This window comes from Vombatus ursinus, unplaced genomic scaffold (assembly GCF_900497805.2).
Source record: "Vombatus ursinus unplaced genomic scaffold, bare-nosed wombat genome assembly UNPS02005197.1, whole genome shotgun sequence".
Classification (NCBI taxonomy): domain Eukaryota; kingdom Metazoa; phylum Chordata; class Mammalia; order Diprotodontia; family Vombatidae; genus Vombatus; species Vombatus ursinus.
In genome coordinates this window covers 781582-800911 of record NW_020944975.1, presented here as the reverse complement: position 1 = coordinate 800911, position 19330 = coordinate 781582, and the positions used below count along the sequence as shown (strand labels likewise).

Below are 19330 nucleotides of genomic sequence, written 5' to 3'. Positions count from 1 at the left end.
GTGTGTGTGTGTGTGTGTGTGTGTGTGTGTGTGTGTGTGTGTGTGTGAGTAATGGAGGAGAACTAAGAAAAATCAATTCTTTCCTAGGTACCATTAAAGATTCAGACCCAGCCCCCTTACTTCACATGTTTACTCTTTCTTCCTGCCCCAGATCATTACATTGTCATTGGGGCCCAGAGAGATGCCTGGGGTCCAGGGGCAGCCAAGTCCGCTGTGGGCACAGCCCTCCTGCTGGAGCTGGTACGCACCTTCTCTGCCATGATGAGGAATGGTAAGGCCAGGGCCAAGATACTAGGGTCAGGGAGGTAGAGAGAGAAGGGCTCAGGAATGAGAAGTAAGAGAGGACTAAGATTTGAGGAGGTCCCAGGACAGGATTGGGGCCAGAGCCCAGGGAAGGGCTGGGGAGAAAGACGTTAAGGAAGATTCCAAACCAGGGATTGGAAGGGGAGATTGGAGGTACATGGGAGCACGTGAAGAACTAAAAGTTGGACAAGGTGATAACAACTCTAGGGGTGGCCAATGAAATAAGGATGAGAAAGGTAATTACTCTTCCTTACCCCCTTCCTTCCCATTCATCAGGTTTTCAGCCTCGAAGAAGTCTGCTTTTTGTCAGCTGGGATGCTGGTGACTTTGGGAATGTGGGAGCCACTGAATGGCTGGAGGTAATGGGCCAGAAATGGAGAGAGTCTAGGGTGGTCCTGGGTGCTGGGAGTGGGCTTGTCCTTAGTTTTCTCTCTCCTTCAGGGCTACCTCACCATGTTGCACCTCAAAGCTGCTGTCTACGTGAGCCTGGACAATGCTGTGCTTGGTGAGCTGAGCGCTAAGCTTTCCTGTGGAAGAGGAGTTAGGACTTGAACCTAAGCCTAATTGTCTTCCCATTTCCACCTCTCTCCTCAGGGGATGACCAGTTCCATGCAAAAACCAGCCCTCTTCTCACCAGCCTCATTGAGAGCATCCTAAAGCAGGTGAGGGCCCTAAGAAGGCATAGATCCGCAGATTGTCAGAACTGAAAGGAACCTTAAAGTACATCATTCAACCCTTCCCTTTCATAGAGAAAACTGGGACCCAAAATTGAGAAGTGACTTGCCTAATGCCATAGAGGCTAGAGAGAACAAAAGTAGGGTCCAGGGGGATCAGAAATCTAGGTGAAGTCTGATCATTGAGGTCTTTTCCTCTATCTTCTCCTGATCTAGGTGGATTCTCCCAATCATAGTGGTCAAACCCTCTATGATCAGGTGGTGGTTCCAGGCCAGAGCTGGGAGGCTGAGGTGTAAGTGACAGGCTTCCAGGGGATGGGATGTCCAAGTCTGTCATGGAAAGGGAGGGAAGGGGGAGGGACAGATCTCGGTGGTAATGGTGGTGCTGGTATCCTACTGGGATCTGGGAAATCTGAGCAGGGAATTGTTCTCCACTTTTGGCTACTCTTGGCCATGCCTCCCATCCTCAGAATCCGGCCCCTGCCCATGGACAGCAGTGCTTACTCCTTCACTGCCTTTGGAGGGGTCCCTGCTGTTGAGTTCTCATTCACTGAGGTAAGCCCCATCTCACCCCCACCTACAGATATGCTCCCTCTGTTACAACCCCATCATTCCAACCTTACCCACCATTCCATATCCTAGACCCATTGTCCCATCCCCAAACTCTACCCTTCTGTATCCCCAATTGTTATGGACCTTATTCTTCTCTATCTTTTGTCATCAGAAAGGCCCACCATACCCTTTCCTGAACACCAAAGAAGATACATATAAGAATCTGCATGGAGCATTACAAGGGCGGTTGCCAGCTGTGGCCCGGGCTGTGGCCATGGTGGTGGGCCAACTACTCATCCGGCTCAGCCATGATCACCTGCTACCCTTAGACTTTGGCTGCTATGGTGATGTCATCCTGAAGCACATTGGCAGACTCAATGAGTTCTCTGGGGATCTCAAGGTTAGAATCTGGATATCAGTCCCTAGCCAGGGTTGAGATTTCTTCCCTGAATCCTGTATTCCAAATCTTAGTCCCTTTGGGACTTAGTCCTGCCCCCACTCCTATCTCCCTTCATTTCTCTAAACCTGTGTCCTGATCTCCAGCCTTTCACTTCTCTATTCCCTAAAGCCCCCAAATTCTGCTTCCTACTTCCTCCCTTGGCACTCTGGTGCTATCCTTAGTCCCTTTCTACCCTCTAGGCCCGGGGTCTGACCCTGCAGTGGATATACTCAGCACGTGGAGACTACATTCGGTCAGCTGAGAAGCTACAGAAAGAGATCTACAGCTCAGAGGAGAGCAATGAGAGATTGATGCGAATGTACAATGTCCGAATTATGAGAGTAAGTCAGACTCATATGTCAGCCTTATCTTTATAACTACTGTCATAGGGCAGCCCCAACCCCAGCCACCCCAGTTAGCAAGATGAAGAAACCTTATTCCTCGACAGCTTTTGCTGTTATTGCTTCTCTTCTCTGATTTTTGGGTCTTACACCCCAAGGCTATTCCTCTGACCTTTCCCTATTCTCATTCTCTTTCCTGTGTCTAGCTCCAATCCCACCACCCCCACTTCCCTGTCTTGTTCCAAGCTTTTATCTTCCCTCTCCTTTCCCATCTCTTTTCTCCAATTCCTTTAATCTTCCCCCTTTTCCTATTCCTTCATCTTTCTCCTCTCCCACCTAGGATCACTAGGGGAGAATGAACAAAGAGAAGAAGGTCAAGGATTGAAGTATTGAGCTACCCAGATTTGATTGGGATTAAATTACAAAATGAGAGAGAATATTGAGAAAAAGGACCAGGGAAAGACACCTACATTTAGGCAGGAGGATAATTAAAGAAGAAGAGAATCAGGAGAGAATAATGCCAAAGAAGTCAATGCTATAGAGTTAAAAGAGGATAAGAAATGAGAAAAGACCACTGGATTTAGCAGCTGAGGTCACCTTTCACTCAGGGAAGAGTTGGTTTAGAAGACTGATAGGAGTTGAGCTATGAGTGGATAATGAGGAAGTAAAGACATCCAAAGTATACTATTCATACTCTTTCTAGATGTTTCACCACAAGATGAATGAAATAGGGCTTGAAGGATTCAGCAAATATAGGGAAGGATTTGTTATTGCTGTGTTTTCAGAATAAAGGAAGACCTGAGCATACTTGTAGACAGGGGAAGAAGCCAATGGAACAAGAAGAAATTGATGATGCAAGAGAGGGGATCCAGTCTCTTCCCTGGCTGTTTACTATCAACAACTTCTCACTAGAATGTTACCTATAATGTCACTGACAGTATAAACCCCAGATTATCTGTCCAGGGATAAGGAAAGAATTAGGAAGAGTGAATTGAGATGAGGGGGAAAGGCTTCTGTGGTTGGAAAGAGAACTGAGGCAGTTGTTAAGGGACAGGGTTGCCATGGAAAGCTCAGATCATTAAAGGATGCAGATGGCAAGATTAGATGGAATTGGGAAGTGTTAGTGAGGAAAGTGGGGGAGAGAGTCAGGGTAGCTATAGAACCAAGTGGTGAGGTGAGAAGTATGTGACTACCTATGTGACACTGGGCAAATCGTTTAACCTCCCTAGGTTTATCATCTGAAAAAAAAAAAGGATTTGGCTAGATGATCAATGATTCTTTCCAGATCTAAATCCTACAGCAAAAAAGCAGGGAGAAGAGGGGGGCTAAGGAACTTGGGAAAACATAAAGAACTGTGGGGAATCTGGAAGGAGTGCTGAAGAGAGTGGGGAAACTAGGCAAAGGGAAAATGATTGAGGGTGACTGAGTGGGGCTGAAGCTGTAGTATTGATGGGTGGCCAAAGTAGGGTTCAGGAAGAAAAGTGATCCTCTGCTTCCTCTCTGACCACTCCTTATGCCTCTTGTGGCAGGTAGAATTCTACTTCCTATCCCAGTATGTGTCACCAGCAATCTACCCATTCCGTCACATCTTCCTGGGTCAAGGGGACCACACTCTGGGGGCCTTACTTGAGCACCTGCAGCTGCTGAGGGACGAGGGGGCTGTGAATGGCTCTCTAAGATATTCAAGACCTCATTTTGAAGAGAGCCACTTACGCCGCCAGCTGGCTCTCCTCACCTGGACCCTGCAGGGAGCAGCTAATGCCCTCAGCGGAGATGTCTGGAACATTGACAACAACTTCTGAAGGTGGAGGAGTCACAGCATCCAGTCTTGTATATCTCCCTTTCTCAGGACCACCCATTCTCTCAACTTCTTCCTCTCTAGATCCTTTTCGTTTTACACATCCTTTTCCATTAAATTTCAGGGTGCTAGCCGGCTAGCTAGCGGCTGATCCCATTTCTTATTTTGCCCCCTTCCTTTTAAATGGATGTCTCTGTATATAATGTAAGAGGAAGCAGTTATATTCCTCTTAAGGGGATGATCATATCTGTTAGAGAGCAGTATCTGCTCAATCATTCTTATACCCACTTTCCCTTCCCCAAGTCCTTGGCTTTCTGACCCCCTCCAAAAAAAAAAAAATTAGGGCAAGGCAAATCAATGTTCATAACCTGAAATCCTGTTTTTGTGCTGTGGACTCTCTCTTGAGTTTGGAGGTCCAGGTCTGCCAACTTTTCTGAAGGGGGGAATCTGAGAATTGTCCTGTTTTTCCAGAGAAATCATTTTCCTGGCTTACTCAGAGCTACCCCAACCAGCCCTTGCTCCCCTACCCACTCTTCACTCCTTGTCCTAGAAGGCATTTCCATACATAATTCCATGGACCCACTTAGTGACTGAGAATTCAAAGAAAAAAATTACTAAAAATTACAACACTCGATTTGACAAAAAGTCTGGAATAGGGGAGGGAACAGAACAACCAAGGAAGTGTCTTTCCTTTCTTCTCCCAGTGACCACTGGGATTAAATGTGTGTATGTTTAATACATGTGTACACCTAGGTAACAAAACAGGCCGTGAATAGCCCTCAAACAAAAGGCTATTCTTGCCAACTCAATTTCAATAAAAGTTGCTTAAGCCTTGTGCCTGGGGATAACAAAAAGAAGAATCTCTGTTCTATACTCCAGGCCCATGATTTGGACTGGGCTGAGTCCTGTGGAGCCTGGCCTCTAATGAGAAAGGGGCTAGGCCCCCTTTTCTCACACTCCTCGGCTCATTAGCCCTCTGCCCCGGTATCTCTGATCTGTTTTTACAGAAAGCTTAGGTCTGACTGACGTGAAGGGTAAAAAGGGGAAGTTAAAAAAAGAATACTCAGTTACAATGTGAACTGGGCAATTTAATCCTACAATTCAGATCTAAATCCTACAGCAAAAAAGCAGGGGGGGAGGGGGGAGGCTAAGGAACTTAGGAAGCATAAAGGGTTGTGGGGAATCAGGAAGGAGTGCTGGAGAGCGTGGGGAAACTAAGCAAAGGGAAAATGATTGAGGGTGCCTGAGGGGGGCTGAAGCTGTAGTATAGATGGATGGTCAAAGCAGGGTTCAGGAAGAAAAGTGATCTTCCACTTCCTCTCTGACCAAAAGAAATGCTAAACATAAAAGGCTCATATTTTGCATTAACAAAAAGACAAAACAGGATTCAGTAAAAAATTTCTAACTACTATTACAATATGCTGAGAGGCTGAGACCTAACCTTAATGTAGAAAGCAGTTTTTAGAAATGTTAACTATGTATTTTTTTAAGACTGATAAAACATCCATCCCTACTGTCCCCACCCCACCCCAGTCAGGAAGACCTGAGTTCAGCCTCAGACACTTACTGGCTGTATGACCCTGGGCAAGTCACTTAACCCTGTTTGCCTCAGCTTCCACATCTATAAAATGAGCTGGAGAAGGAAATGGCAAAACCACTTCAGCATCTTTGCCAAGAAAATCCCAAATGGGGTCACAGATACAACTGAACAACAATTACTCATTTTACTTTTCCCCTTTAGCTTTGAACCATCTCTCAGAAAGTGCTTGTACAACAGCCAGCTTTGGGCCAATTCTCTCTAAGAGAGCCAGAGAGATTGCCATGGACTCCTCCCTTGCCACCATTTAGCTCCCCATGGGTCCAAGACCTCTATCACTCAGAAGGTTGCCTCTGAGCATAGACACATGGATTGTGGGATAAATATCTGCTTGCCTAAAATCAGAAAAGAACAAACACAAAAGAGGCTTAGGGAAGACACAATGCCATGTGCTCATAGCTACATGGAGGTCAAGGTTGGAGTTAGGGCAGTCTACTTCTCCTACTCCACAGAACTGACATGATTTGCCAACTGAAAGGAAAAGAGAGGGGGCAGTCTATCCCTTTTATACATTCACTGAGTCATCACCCCTTCCAACTCCACATCTACCACAAAGAAACTTTCCTTCATTTCAAAGTGCAAGCCCTGAGCCACAGGTAGCTGGAAGCAGGGCCTCAAAGTTTCCATGTGGTCAACCAGAATCAGTAATGGCAACTCTGAACATTCTCCAAGGCCAATTCAACCTCACGACACACAGATAAACAAGGTAGTTTGAGAAAGGAGAACATTAATAACTGGGGGATTTAGGAAGGCTTCCTGGAGGGCACAGTAACTGAAGTAAGCTTTAAAGAAAAATAATGTTTCTGAAAGTCAGAGGTGGGGAAGGGCAAGGAAAGGACAGCTTGTGTGAATGATAAAGGTAGGCATGTTAAGTTTGTGAAGAAGTACATAGTCTATTTTGGTTGAAAGGTAGTATTTGTTTAGATAGAAAGCTGGATCAAAGCCATATTGTATTAAATGCAATGGGTAAGGAGTTTCTATTTTATCCTAAAAGCATCAGTGAGCCATTCTAGGTTTTTGACCAGGGAAATGGTATCATCAAACAATCTTTTTGACAGCTATGTGAGATGATAAGGTCCTGAACTAGGGTGTTGGTTGTGAGTATTCTGAAAAAGAAGAGATTATGAAAGTATAATCAATAGAACTTGACAACTGATTGGATATGGAAAGTGAAGGAGAGTGAAAAGCCAAGAATGATGCTGAGAACATAAATCTTGTTGACTGGGAAGGTGGTGGTACCCTCAGCACAAACAAGGAAGTCTGGGTTCTTCCCCCCACCTTTATTTGTTTGTCTGCTATTTGTGCTTATTTATTTATTTTTAACATTGATTTTCAAAAAAAATTTGATTTCCAGATTCTCTATCCCTGCTGACCCTCCTGTACCCATTGAAAAGGCAAGTAATATAATATCAATTATACATGCAAAGTCACAGAAAACATATTTCCATATTAGCCATGTGAGCAAGGAAGTTTGGAAGAGGTTCCCTGGGTTTGGGGCAGGGTGGGGGTGGGGAGAAGAGTTCCATTTTGACATGATGAGTTTGAGATATCAGTGGAACATATGGACAGTTGGCATTGTAAGACTTCTGAAGTTCAGGAAAGAGATTGGGGCCAGATTTAGAGCTATATGAGATACAGAGATATGTAAGTTCCCTGTACCTGAACAAGCATTGAACCTAGGGGAGCCAAGGAGATCATTAAGAGACATACAAGAAGCAGTTAGGTAGGAGAGCCATGTCAAAGAAGCCAAGGCAAATAAGTCTGCTACACCTATGTGGTACTTTAACTGCTACAATGCTTTCCCTAATGTCTGGTCTCTGTGATTCTTTCTACACTTTTCTTATTATGGCTTTATATTTCATAACTTCATAGCAATTCTTCCTCATCCTAAATGAACTGCTTGCTAATAAACAATAAAAACAGTAGCTAGCCTTAAGGTTTGTAAAACACTTTCAACACATCTCATTTGTTCCTCACAACAACCCTGTGAAGTACCTGCTATTATTATTTCTATCTTACAGCTAAGGGAACTAAGGTTGGGAGAGGTTAAGTGATTTGTCCACAGTAAATGACTGCAAAGACCACACACATACACACATTATATCCATGTTATATACCTATAAAGAGCTACATATTATATATAGTTATACTAATAAGGACTTGTTAGTATCTTTCTTTGTGTATGGGAAGTTTATTCCTTCCCCTGTCCCCAACCCATGTGAGCAAACATTCCACTTGCCCAAAGGGGGCAAAAATCTATAGAGTTTGTATGAGTTCTCAATCAGATAATAACCCAAGGCCATTTTCCTGATACTTAACTGGCATATATCCTATGTTAATTGCCCCTGGCTTTTTGTTTCCAAGCCTGAAAGCAGCAGAGAAGGTATCTTCCTCTTTGCTTAGCAATGAAGGGCCCAGGTAGTCCCACAGCCCCTGGCATGATAAATAAGAACCTCTAGATTCCCCGTTTACTGATCTTGAGTGAAGGAATATCTCATTCCTACATTCTCATCCTCAACCAACCATTGCACTCCACGATCCTAAATTATTGTTATGAAAACAAGAATAGCAGATAATACCTTGGTCCCTACCAATCACTACCCTGACATCCAAGAAAAGGAGGAAAGGAGCATGTCTAATATACAACAGAAATGTGACTTTTCCTATACAAAAAAGGAAAGAGAGTAGCTTTGGAGTAGCTACATTTTGGCATCCGCAACAGCCCCGTTCCCCTCTCCAACTGGCTATAAAAAATAATATCCTTTTTTAAAAATCTCCTTTGGATACATGTTTTATATATGGATTTCCTTTATCCCTCCCTAGTTTGGATACAAGGTTACCACATAATCACTCATTTGGAGAGGCATTTGGTGCTAAATGAAGGAATTGAAATGGGTAACAAAAGCCCATAGGAGCCCTCATTATAATTGCTGCAATGAGAAGTCAGAATTTAACCTGCTAGAGTGACACAGAGCCCACCTTTCTCAGATCTGTAACTCCTTGATTCACTGAATTTTCATCATATTAGCATGTGTAAAACCCAATGACAAAAAAACAAAACAAAACAATACAAAATAATTGGAAAGACCTATATGAAGTAATACAAAGATCAGCAAAACCAAACTTATGTATCTCACATCTATTCCCTACTCGCCACTCACTCAACCATCACCCTATTTAGACTCCCTCTTACCTGAATTATAGTAGTAGCCTAATTGAAATTCTTACTTCTAGTCTAATGCCCCCCATCCATTCTCCCCAAAACAGCCAGAATAGTCTTCTTAAGGCACAAATATGATCATGAATGTGCCCAGCTTAAAAACCTTCAATGGCAAAATACCTCAAGGATTAATCAAGTAACAAATATTAAGTGGTTACAGGTACTGTGTTAGGTGCTGGGGATACAAATACAAAAGTGAGAGTCTCTACCTGTAAGGAGCTTACTAGGGGGTTACAATATGTTCACAGGGAGGTCTGTATAAATTTTTTAAAACTATAAACACATACAACATACATATGTATATTAAATACATCAAATGAAAAGCCACTAACAACTAGGGGTATCAGGAGAGGCCTCTTGAAGTTGGCACATGAGCTTAGCCTCAAAGGAAGAATTCTAAGCAGAAGCAGGATGGAGGAAGAGCATTTCAGATACGGGCCTGTGCAAATGGAGGTAGGACATGGGATATTGTGGACAAGGAGTAGCAAGTAGGCTAGTCTGGCTGGAATGTAAAATGCTCAAGGAGCAGTAATGGCCTGGAGCCAGATGTGAAGGGCTTTAATGCCAAATAAAGAAGTTTATATTTGATCCTACAGTCAGATGAGAGCCACAGGCCAGGAGAGGTGACATGGTGAGACCTATGCTTTAGAAATAACATTCTCACAGTTCTATGGAAGATGAAATAGAATGAGGAGAGAATGGACACAGGAAGACCAATTAAGTAGGCAATTGGAGATACAACACTGGAGCTCAGAAGATGGGTAAGGGCTGGATATGTAGATTTGGGATTCTTCATAGTTGATAGTTGAATCCATGGGAGTAGATGAGATCACCAAAAGTAAGGCTGTTGTAAGAGGCTAGGGCCCAGAACAGACCCCTATAAATACTTATACACAGGAGACAGGAAACAGATGATAAACCCTGAAAAGATACTGAGTTCAACAGGTAAAAAGAGAACTATGAGAGAATGGTAAAACAACAACTGAGGGAGAAGATAAAATGCTAATTCCTTAGCCAAGTGTTTAAGGCCCTTTATAATCATACTTCCACCTTTTTTTAAAATAATTTTTTTAAAGTTTTCTTTGCTTCCATGTATTCATGTGAGCCTGTCCAACCCCACCCCCCCCCAATTCTGAGATTAACTCCACCTGTCTCTACCTTTCAGTCAACAAAAATTGATAAAGCCCTTACTACCTGCCAAACACTGTGTTAAATGCTGGGGATACAAAGAAATGAAGAAACACAGTCCTGGCCTTCAGGGAGCTCATCTTTTAATTGGAAATACAACATGCAAACAACTGAACACAAGATACTTATAGTGTAAATGGGAGGTAAGAAGGAAGAAATAAGTCATGGTGGATGCATGGGGGAGGGGAGGAGACAGCAGAGAGAGACTTGGAAATAGTCTTGCAGAAGGTGGCATTTGAGTCTTGGATTTGCCATGGCTTTCCTTGCAAGGAGCAAGCATCTCTTAATTTCAGCTGTGGTAGACATCTGCAGTGATCTTTGAGCCAAAGGATATAAAATCTGATACTGCTTCCATTCCTTTTGCCTCAATTTGCCAGGAAGTGTTGGAACCAGTTGCCAAGATCTTAGTTTTTTTTATATTAATCATCAAGCCAGCTTTTACATTCTTCTCTTTTACCCTCATTAGGAGGCTTCTTAATTCCTCTTCATTGTCTGCCATCAGATTGATATCCTCTGAATCTTTGAGATTGTTGCTATTTCTCCCAGCAACCTTAAATCAAGCTTTTGCTTCATCCAGTCTGGCATATCACATGATGTCTTCTGCATATAAGTTAAATAAATAAGGTGACAATAGACAGCCTTGTTATACTCTTTTTTCCAGTCTTAAACCAATCAGTTGTTCCATGTTCAGTTCTAACTGTTGCTTCTTGACCCTCATACAGGTTCCTAACAGGAGACAAGTAAGATGATGTGCTACTCCCATCTCTTTGAGGACTTGCCACATTCTGTTATGATCCACACAGTAAAAAGCTTTAGTGTAGTCAATGAAGTAGAATGTTTTTCTGGAACTTCCTTGCTTTCTCCATAATCCAGCAAATGTTGGCAATTTGGTCTCTAGTTCCTTAGCCTGTTTGAAAACCGGTCTGCTGTTCTGCTAATTCTCAGTTCACATATTGCCGAAGCCTAGCCTGAAGATTCTTAAGCATAACCTTGTTAATGTGTGAAATGAGCACAACTGTTTGGTAATTTGAACATTCCTCAGTATTGCCGAGGCTTGAGACATCAACTGATCTTTTCCAATCCAGTGGCCACTGTTGTGTTTTCCAAATTTGCTGGCATATTGAATGCAGCACTTTAATAGCATCATCTTCTAGGATTTTAAATAGCTCAGTTGAATTCATCACATCTCCTAGCCTTACTGTTAGCTGAACTCAAATACAGCCTAATACACTTACTAGCTGCGTGACCCTGGACAAGTCACTGACCCCTTTTTGCCTCAGTTTCCTCATCTGTAAAATGAGCTAGAAAAGGAAATGGCAAACCACTCCAGTATCTTTGCCAAGAAACCCCCAAATGGGATCATGAAGAGTTGGACACGACTGAACAATAATAAAAAATAGATCTAAGAATCATCTGCATAGATATTTTCTCTGATCATCCCAGTTGTCAGTGCCCTCTGTCCAGTCAAATTACCTTTCATTTACTCATCTGGGTACTAGTTATAGCCATACCCCACCCCCATTCAACCTAGAGAGGAAGTACTTTTTTGTGCCTAGTATCCCTAGCACCTAAAACTATACCTTTCACAAAAGTCAATAAGTGAAAACTTAATTTCAATTTTTATCTGCAACTTGCTGTAACTTATAAATCTACTATAATGTATTAGATAAGTCTTAGGAGTTACCTGAGGCTCAAAGAGATTAAATAACTTTCTCATGGTCATATATCTACTAAGTGTCAGAAAAATGGAATTTTTCATCTTCCTAAGTTCAGTAGTCTCTATCCACTAAGCCAGGCCACCTTTCACTTTTCACATAATACATGCTTAATAAATGCTTGTTCTTCCTGGTAAGACAAATTGACTACATATATGTGTATATGCATATACATATACATATGCAAATATATATACATATACATACACACACACACACAAATATGCAACACTGGTTTTAAAAGAAACCCCATAGCAAAGGGGATTAACTTAACTTTTTTTCATATCATGTTCCCCTTTGACAGTCTAGTGAAGCTGATGGACCCCTTCTCAAAATGTTTTAAAATGAATAAAACAAAATACATATGATTACTAAGGAAACCAATTATATTGAAATATAGTTATAAAAATATTTTTAAAAACAAGTTCAAAGACCCCAATTAAGAACCTATAGAATCTTGAAGTGACAACTACCATTCTATGAGGACTTTTATGTGAAGAGACTATTTTACTGTCATAGCTAGACTGAGGGAGGTACAGAGAGAGAGAAAGTCTTTAGAGACCTGAATTCTTGAGAAAAGACTTTCCTTGTTCTCTTGAGTAACAATCGTGGGATTATGTTACATAACTCCAGGGAAATCAAGAACTGTAGTGACAGAAAAAGATAACTTTGGCTGTGATCTTTCCCACAGTTTAAGCATTATAAATAAATCTAAGAGATTAGGGATATAGGGATACGAGCAGCTGCTTATGGAAAGAAGTTTCCAAGTTTATTTTAGACAGACAGATACACATACATATTTATATAAAATTAACTGGACCTAAAAAGCACTTAAACAGGACAGAGAGCAAATGAATTTTTTTTGTGGATTTGTTGTATGATTCTGCTTTGTTAAATGTTAAGGGTTTTTTGTAAAATGTTCATTTGATTATTGTTGTTGATGGCAACTACACTTCTTATTATAAAACACAATTATTCAATCCTGACTGGAATCATTCCTCAATCCATATATAATTTGGAGAAGGCTCTTACTACACCATAGCCAGAATCCTTCTCTTCCCCAGCTATCCTGCTGTGACTTGAGCATCTCTCATTTTTCTTCCCTTTCACTCCAACATCTGCATGTATCAGCCAAGGACCCTCAAAGGCCATTTGTTTGAATCTTATATTAGTCCCACCTGGTACCATCTACCTCCCATCAGCTACTGCTTGCCTTGCACACACTAGGCAATGTATATGAACTGAATCGTACTGGTGGGTGGGATTCAATCTTTTCGCTATACTTTGCTGCCCCTCTGAAAATGCCTACTTAAGATACAATTTGTCATTTGCCTTATTATCTCAATTAAGAGATATGAATAAAATTACTTTGATGTATGGGGATTCACAACATTTTTAGATGTTAGATTTAAAGCAGGTTTCTCATACTAGAGCCAATATTCTATATGAAAGAATTAGAGTTTCACACGACCTGAATAGTAGAGCTGAAGGCAGAATGTTAAGGGCCGCTATGTAACATGGCATAGTAGCTGCAATACTGGAGTTGGGCTCAGGTAGATTGTTTGAAATCATGCTTCTGGCACTTAATGACAAGGCAATTAGGGGGCAAGCCACTTAAAAATACTTTGCTGATCTTAAAGTGCTGTATGTCAACTTTTTAAAAATTTAACCCTCTCATTTTACAGAAAAGAAAACTGAGGCCCCGAAAGTAGAGGGACTTGCTAAAAGTCATACAAGTAACACAGCTAATTGGTGTCAGAGCCAGGACTCAGCTTGGGTCAACTGACTTCCCCAACCTAGAGCTCATTCCACTATAGCTCAGTGAATATCTAGATCCCAGGGGCATTGAGAGGCAGAATATATTTCACTAGAAAGAAGAAAAAGGGGAGGGATAGGAATGGAAATCAGATTCTTTTCACATTGACTTTTTTCTATTTTTATTATTCATTTTGTAAAATGATTAAAAGTTATTGAGCTCAGGAGGTTGGGGAGGAAACAGAGTTTGTTGATGTCTGTATAACAAATCAAAGAGTCTGTCCCACTGATTATTCTCGATTCCTGCCCAGAATTGAAGGAAGACCTAGATTTGAAAGAAAGTCAGTTAAAAGAAAGGGAAAGGAAGGAAAGGATATCAGAAGTCAATTCCTCCCAGGGATTTAGTGTCCTCCCTACCCCCTTCCAGTCCCAACCCAAAGGTATTGAGTGGCCAGTGTCTAATCCTAGCACTCACTTAAGATAGGTTGACACTAACATCTGTTTCAGGGAGATATGTAGGATGTGGAGTAGTATGGGACTGAACTGCCCATGCAGAGGGAGCAAGAGGAAGGCCATATAGATTATAACTGTCAGAAGATAGAGAAAGAAGATATTGGGGCTGATAACAAGAAATCTGGGAGATTCACTATTTGAAGCTCCACCCAAGAAATTCTTCCGCTTTCTCTTCTCCCCCATATTAGGCACTGGATCCCAGAGACCCTACCCCAAGGGTCCCTGTCTTTAAAAGGAACCTGAAGACAAGCAGTTGAGAGTCATGGGGTAGAGAAATCAGAGAAAAGAGGGGAGAGAGACTATAATCATAACCTCACTATTCGCCATGAATACTAAACCACTTAACCTCCTGGAAGGTGGGAACTTCCTCATCCAGTACCCTGCAAATGGCAGGTTCTTAATAAATGCTTGCTGATTAATTCATCAGTTTGTGGTATAGATCAGACGGTTTGTGAACAATAGGTCTCTGCTGCATGAACTTTAATATTGTCTATTTCTGTTCAGTCTTCAACCCTACAGGATTCCAATGTCTCCGTGTGCTCTCTGTGCACCCTGCTGTAAAGGACTGGGGCGGGGGGGGGGGGGGGGGGATGGGAGCGGCAGGAGCTGATCATATACATGGGCTTGAGCAGATGGGGAACAACTCAGGCTCTTAAGTCCTGGGGCATCACGGGCAGGGGGCTTCCCAATGGAAGGAATACCTTTGAGTCCTGTCACTGGGTCTCTTTCTCCTTCCATTGTGGTGCCCAGGGATGACATCTCACACCTTTGAAGAGGGGTTGAGGGAGGAGAGAAAGGGGATTGGAGAAGTTGACAAATGATGGCCGAGGGAGCCCTAGAGCCTTCCCAAGAGCCCAGCGACAGCTGCTGGACACAGAAACGCTTCCTTCTCAGACAAGAGGGACAGAATGGGGGTACCTAAAGAGAACTGGGTGAGGGCCAAACGTGGTGACCAATTAAGCAGGCAGTGGAGGCTGACCTATCCTGCAAATGCCTCCACATCTCTCTGCCCCTGGGACTGCTGAGGCTCAGCAGAGGTAAGGACATGGATCCCACCCCAACCAGACCCCGGGGCACGAAGGCCGGCTCCCCGGGCACAAAGCACCGCCGGGGGTGGCCGGTGCCTGCATCCCCTGTACTGTCGCCCGCCCTCGCCTCGCAGGGGGAGCGCGGGCCCGAGGCTTCGAAGGGTCACGGCCGCCCCACTGGTCTGTTCGGAAACCCAGGTCCGACGGAAAGACACGGACCGGGACCAAAAGCCTGCAAAGAGAGGGGCCTTCCCCCCGCTCGGACTCTGTTCTCACACCCACCGGACCCACAACCTCCGATAACCCGGCGGCCCCGAACTATCCCAGCAGCGAAGTTCGGATAATGGAAAGAGAGGTTCCCGGACCACGTCCGGACTGGAAGGCAGACGGAGAGGGGCGGGCTCGGGAACCAACGTCCTGATTGGGCAATCGGCATAGGAAGGGCGGGCTTGGGAACCGGGAGGGGACGGGTTCAGAGAACCTATGCTCTGATTGGGGAACCGACAGAGGGGCGGGCTCGGGAACCAACGCCCTGATTGAGGAACCGGCAGAGGAGGGGCAGGCTCGGGGACCAACGCCCTGATTGGGAGGCTGGCAGAGGGGCGAGCTCAAGGACCAACGTCCGGAATGGGTGGAAAGTACAGAGGAAGGGTGCGTGGCCTGATTGGCAGGTTGGCGGGTGCGCGAGAAGTACTCTGGCAAGACCTCCCCGTTTCTTCTGCTCCTAAAGAATCTCCCAATCCTCGCCCCTTTCCCCCTTCGTTTCCCAGGTCTCGCCCCTTGTAGCGTCCCGCTAGTGGCTGCATGACTCGGAGCCGTCAGTAACGCCTCTGTTTCTGGGACGTTCAGCCCCAAGTCTCTAATTCTGTCTGCACTGTCCAACTCTGACTCTGCAGAGCTTGTGCCAGCGCAAAGGTTCAGGTTTTCCAACTTTGGTTCCGAGCTCAACCTGCCGGCTCACATTGGGCGAGGAGGCTGCCCATCAGCCCGAGGGTGGGCGTTGGACTCTGCTCGTCCTACCCCTCCGAGCCGTAGAACTACGCCTAGTGGTTAACAGAAAATTTCGGATCTGTACGCCCCGCCTAAGGGCACTTTTCATTGGCTCAAATACACATACGTGGCAGTTGCTCAATTGGAGTCTCCTGGGAGGGGAACGTAACGACTTGGACTGTCCTGCAGGGATTGAGGGTGGGGCTCTGGACGTGGACATTTCCTAGGTCCACCCGCCCTCTGCAAGACTGAGACTTCCCTTGCTGGGCCATCACCGCGGAGAGCGGTGACCTGGCCTTCCTCCAGGCCTCCCCTTACGGTTACTTGCTGAGCCCCGCACACCGTCTTCCCTCTGTCCACCTACAGCCCGGGTCCAGCCGCCTGCATCTGGGCAGCTTGCCTTGATGAAGAAGGGACAGAAATCGATCAGTTAGGAGGAGTAGCCTGTTTGGGGCTGGGGGTGGGGGTATGATAGAGGCTTTTTTTTTTTTTAAGTTTCAGCAAACTAAAAAATCCTTAACATCGACCCTTCTGTCCCTCCAGTCTTCAACCAGACAAGTTCTGATTCTTCTGTCTGGGTGAACTTTATTTGTATTTCATAGAGAAAGTATGGCGGTAAGGAGGAAATTAGGTAGTAGTTTGGTGCAGGTCATCTCAGTCCGTGGCTGGAAGCTGGGAAGGACACTTCTTTTTGCTCAGGTTGGTGAGGATCTGGTCCTGGTTTGACCGATATAGGACCACAAAACTGTTGGGGGGGAGCACTGCGCTTCCCTTTTCATCCACGCTACCCATCAGCAAGTAACTAGCCCCTAAAGGAAGAGTGATAGGTTGGAGGAATAAATCAGGCAAGAGGGTCTATGTCCCTCACCTTCCCCGTTTTTGTTCTTGGAACCCACAATATGCACATCCCCCACCCAAACTTTACCTCTCTCCCCTAGGCTCTCTTACCTTTCTTTATTGGGGGACACTGCCGGCAGGGTACATACAACTTAAGTGGGGTTCCAACGGGAGTGGAAGACAGGACAAGAGCCCCTGCCTTGTAGACACCCATGAGGGTGATGGTAACAGTGATCCCTTCTCCAGGACCCCGAACCATTGATTTCACTGCCCCTGTCACCACTGTGGAGAAAACAGACAAGAAAGATCAGAAAATAAGTTTAGGGAGGACTCACTAGGAATCCCATATGGTGGGCAGGATGACTAAATTAGCTGAAGGTCACAGGATAGAGCAAAGGCTAGGAAGCTGAGATGGTAATGGGAGATTGATATAAGGGAGAGAAGGAGTTGGGGGGGGAGTGGGGGAAGGAGGAAGAAAGAGGAGAAAGGGGAAGATATTGAGGAGTTCAGGAAGACATAGTATGTGCTTAATAAAGCTTGTTCATAGACTGATGCAAGGAGCAGGAGAAGGCTCCCCCCAACCCCAGTCTATTGATAGAAAATATGAGGGAGCAGGATTCTTGGCTTCCTTACCAAAGTCACTGGTACAGAAGTTGCTTTGTAGAGTGCCCGTTCTTCGGCATTGTTTTGGGCAGGGTGTACTAGGAGCATCTATGAGGGAGGAAATCTATCAGCTTTATGAGGGATCTATTCCTCCTCCTCCCTCACCTCACCCCCAACCCAGCTTCATCTTCCCCAACCCTAAAAGTTCTAAGTTGTACTTACGTGTCTTAGTATCCAGGGCCCAGATTCCTATTCTACTAATCTTCCCTACCCCCAGCCCCTGCTTCCCTCCCTGAACTCTGGTATCTAACCAACCATGCTTACCAGAGTCTGTGGCAAGGGTAGGTTTTGGGTTCTCCTGGACTGGGGTCTGGGGTTTGGTAGGAAGTTTGACCTTAGGCCCTGGCTGTGGTTGTGGAGGAGCTGGAACAATCCCCTCCTTCCCACTGCCTCGGGGCTGGGCTTTATAGGAGGCAGAGAATCCATCAGCAGTGACACTGAGATCTGAGACAAACTGGACCAGGAGTTCATTTCCTTCTGAGGTGATGGAACTGAGGGAAGGGAGGATAGTAGGGTGTCAGGGGAAGGAATGGCCCAAGCTGTGGTGCCCTCAGATTTTTCTCCAAAGCCTCTGTTCCTATCTCTTCTGCTCTTTTCCCTCTCTCCTTCCCCTTTTTAACCTCCCCAACCCATTCAGTATGGGGACCTGTGTTTTTAAGTCATGGTGCCTTCTATTTGATTCAACACTTTCCCTTATAACTTCATCCCAGCCACTAAAACTTGCCCTTCTAACAGGCCCTATTCACTCACCTCGGGGCAGTATCCCCACAATACTTCCCCAGTCTTTTTGAATCATCACTTTGAGCCCCATTAAAAATGCTGACTGAGTCATATCGGCAGTAAGTGTCTGGCTCCAGGTCAAATTTCCCAAAGGTCAGAGAAATCACCTAGTGAAGAAGAGAAGGGAACTGGTCAGCTAGATACTTGGCTTTTAAGGGGAAGTACTGCAGAGAAACCAGATGCTTAAGTTCCCTTGAAGGGCCTAGGGAATGTTACCTGTTCTGGGGGAGCAATGATGAGCCAGGAACAGCTGACCCCAGGGGGATAGTCAGACTCAGGCCAGTTGGGTGTGGTCAGGGTACCTTGGGGCTTCTCCAGCCGACCCCCACAGAACTGATGCTCTGGATAGAGAAAGAGAGATGGGGTGGGGGCAGGGAGAGGGATAACTAGTGTTCAAGGGCAGGGGAAAAGGAAGTTCAAGTATATGGATCCCTGAGTGGAAGAGAGTTGGGGGGAGGTAAGGAGAGGGGGAAAGTTAGCAAAAAAGAGAGAATAAAGAAGAGTGGGAATCTGACTTTGGGCATAAAGGCACCCCCAAATTTCCCCCACTTCCCCACCCTAGGAAAATGATAGGAATTAGCTGGAGGGTCCCAGCCCACTCCCCAGACTCTTATTCTCCCTCCCTATTATTCCTTGGCCACATTTTTCCCTTTCCCAAGGGAGATCTTATCCCTCCCCCTCCAATTTTGCAGAATTCTTCCTGGTTTTTTTCCTTTCAGCTGGAAGTTTCCCAAATTTGGGGGCTTCCCAACCCAAGGCTTTTGGGGTGCTCTTCACTCAAATGGGGGAATGCCTCTTCTAATGCTTCCCTCTGATCAAAGTGGTCCTTATTTTTTAAGGGGTGTCTTCTGCTATGGGGATGGGATGATGGGACTATAATCAGAATTCCAGGGCTGGGTTTGGGGGGTAATCTAGGACAGGGGGAATATATATATCC

General features: G+C 44.8%; 2 protein-coding genes across 9 annotated transcripts in view; one reads left to right on the top strand and one right to left on the bottom strand.

Moving 5' to 3' along the window:
- TFR2 (transferrin receptor 2) overlaps positions 1–11409 on the top strand; it is a 24950-nt gene extending 13541 nt beyond the window's left edge. For 3 of the 8 annotated variants that reach the window (XM_027844284.1, XM_027844314.1, XM_027844320.1), the window contains 9 exons: positions 152–271; positions 580–662; positions 745–808; positions 898–965; positions 1194–1270; positions 1448–1532; positions 1702–1929; positions 2169–2309; positions 3839–4944. In XM_027844284.1, coding sequence (XP_027700085.1) covers positions 152–271; positions 580–662; positions 745–808; positions 898–965; positions 1194–1270; positions 1448–1532; positions 1702–1929; positions 2169–2309; positions 3839–4111 — 1139 coding nt within the window. In that variant the 3' untranslated portion in view covers positions 4112–4944. The other 5 variants (XR_003567517.1, XR_003567521.1, XM_027844295.1 and 2 more) reach the window with 5 other exon arrangements.
- A 5266-nt stretch (positions 11410–16675) lies between these two features.
- The window catches only part of PCOLCE (procollagen C-endopeptidase enhancer), a 5909-nt gene continuing 3254 nt past the window's right edge, over positions 16676–19330 (bottom strand). Inside the window, exons 4-9 of the mRNA XM_027844120.1 lie at positions 18610–18734; positions 18364–18500; positions 17878–18104; positions 17584–17661; positions 17062–17232; positions 16676–16922 (exon numbers count right to left, since the gene is read on the bottom strand). Coding sequence (XP_027699921.1) covers positions 16768–16922; positions 17062–17232; positions 17584–17661; positions 17878–18104; positions 18364–18500; positions 18610–18734 — 893 coding nt within the window. The 3' untranslated portion in view covers positions 16676–16767. The remainder of the gene's footprint in view (positions 16923–17061; positions 17233–17583; positions 17662–17877; positions 18105–18363; positions 18501–18609; positions 18735–19330) is intronic.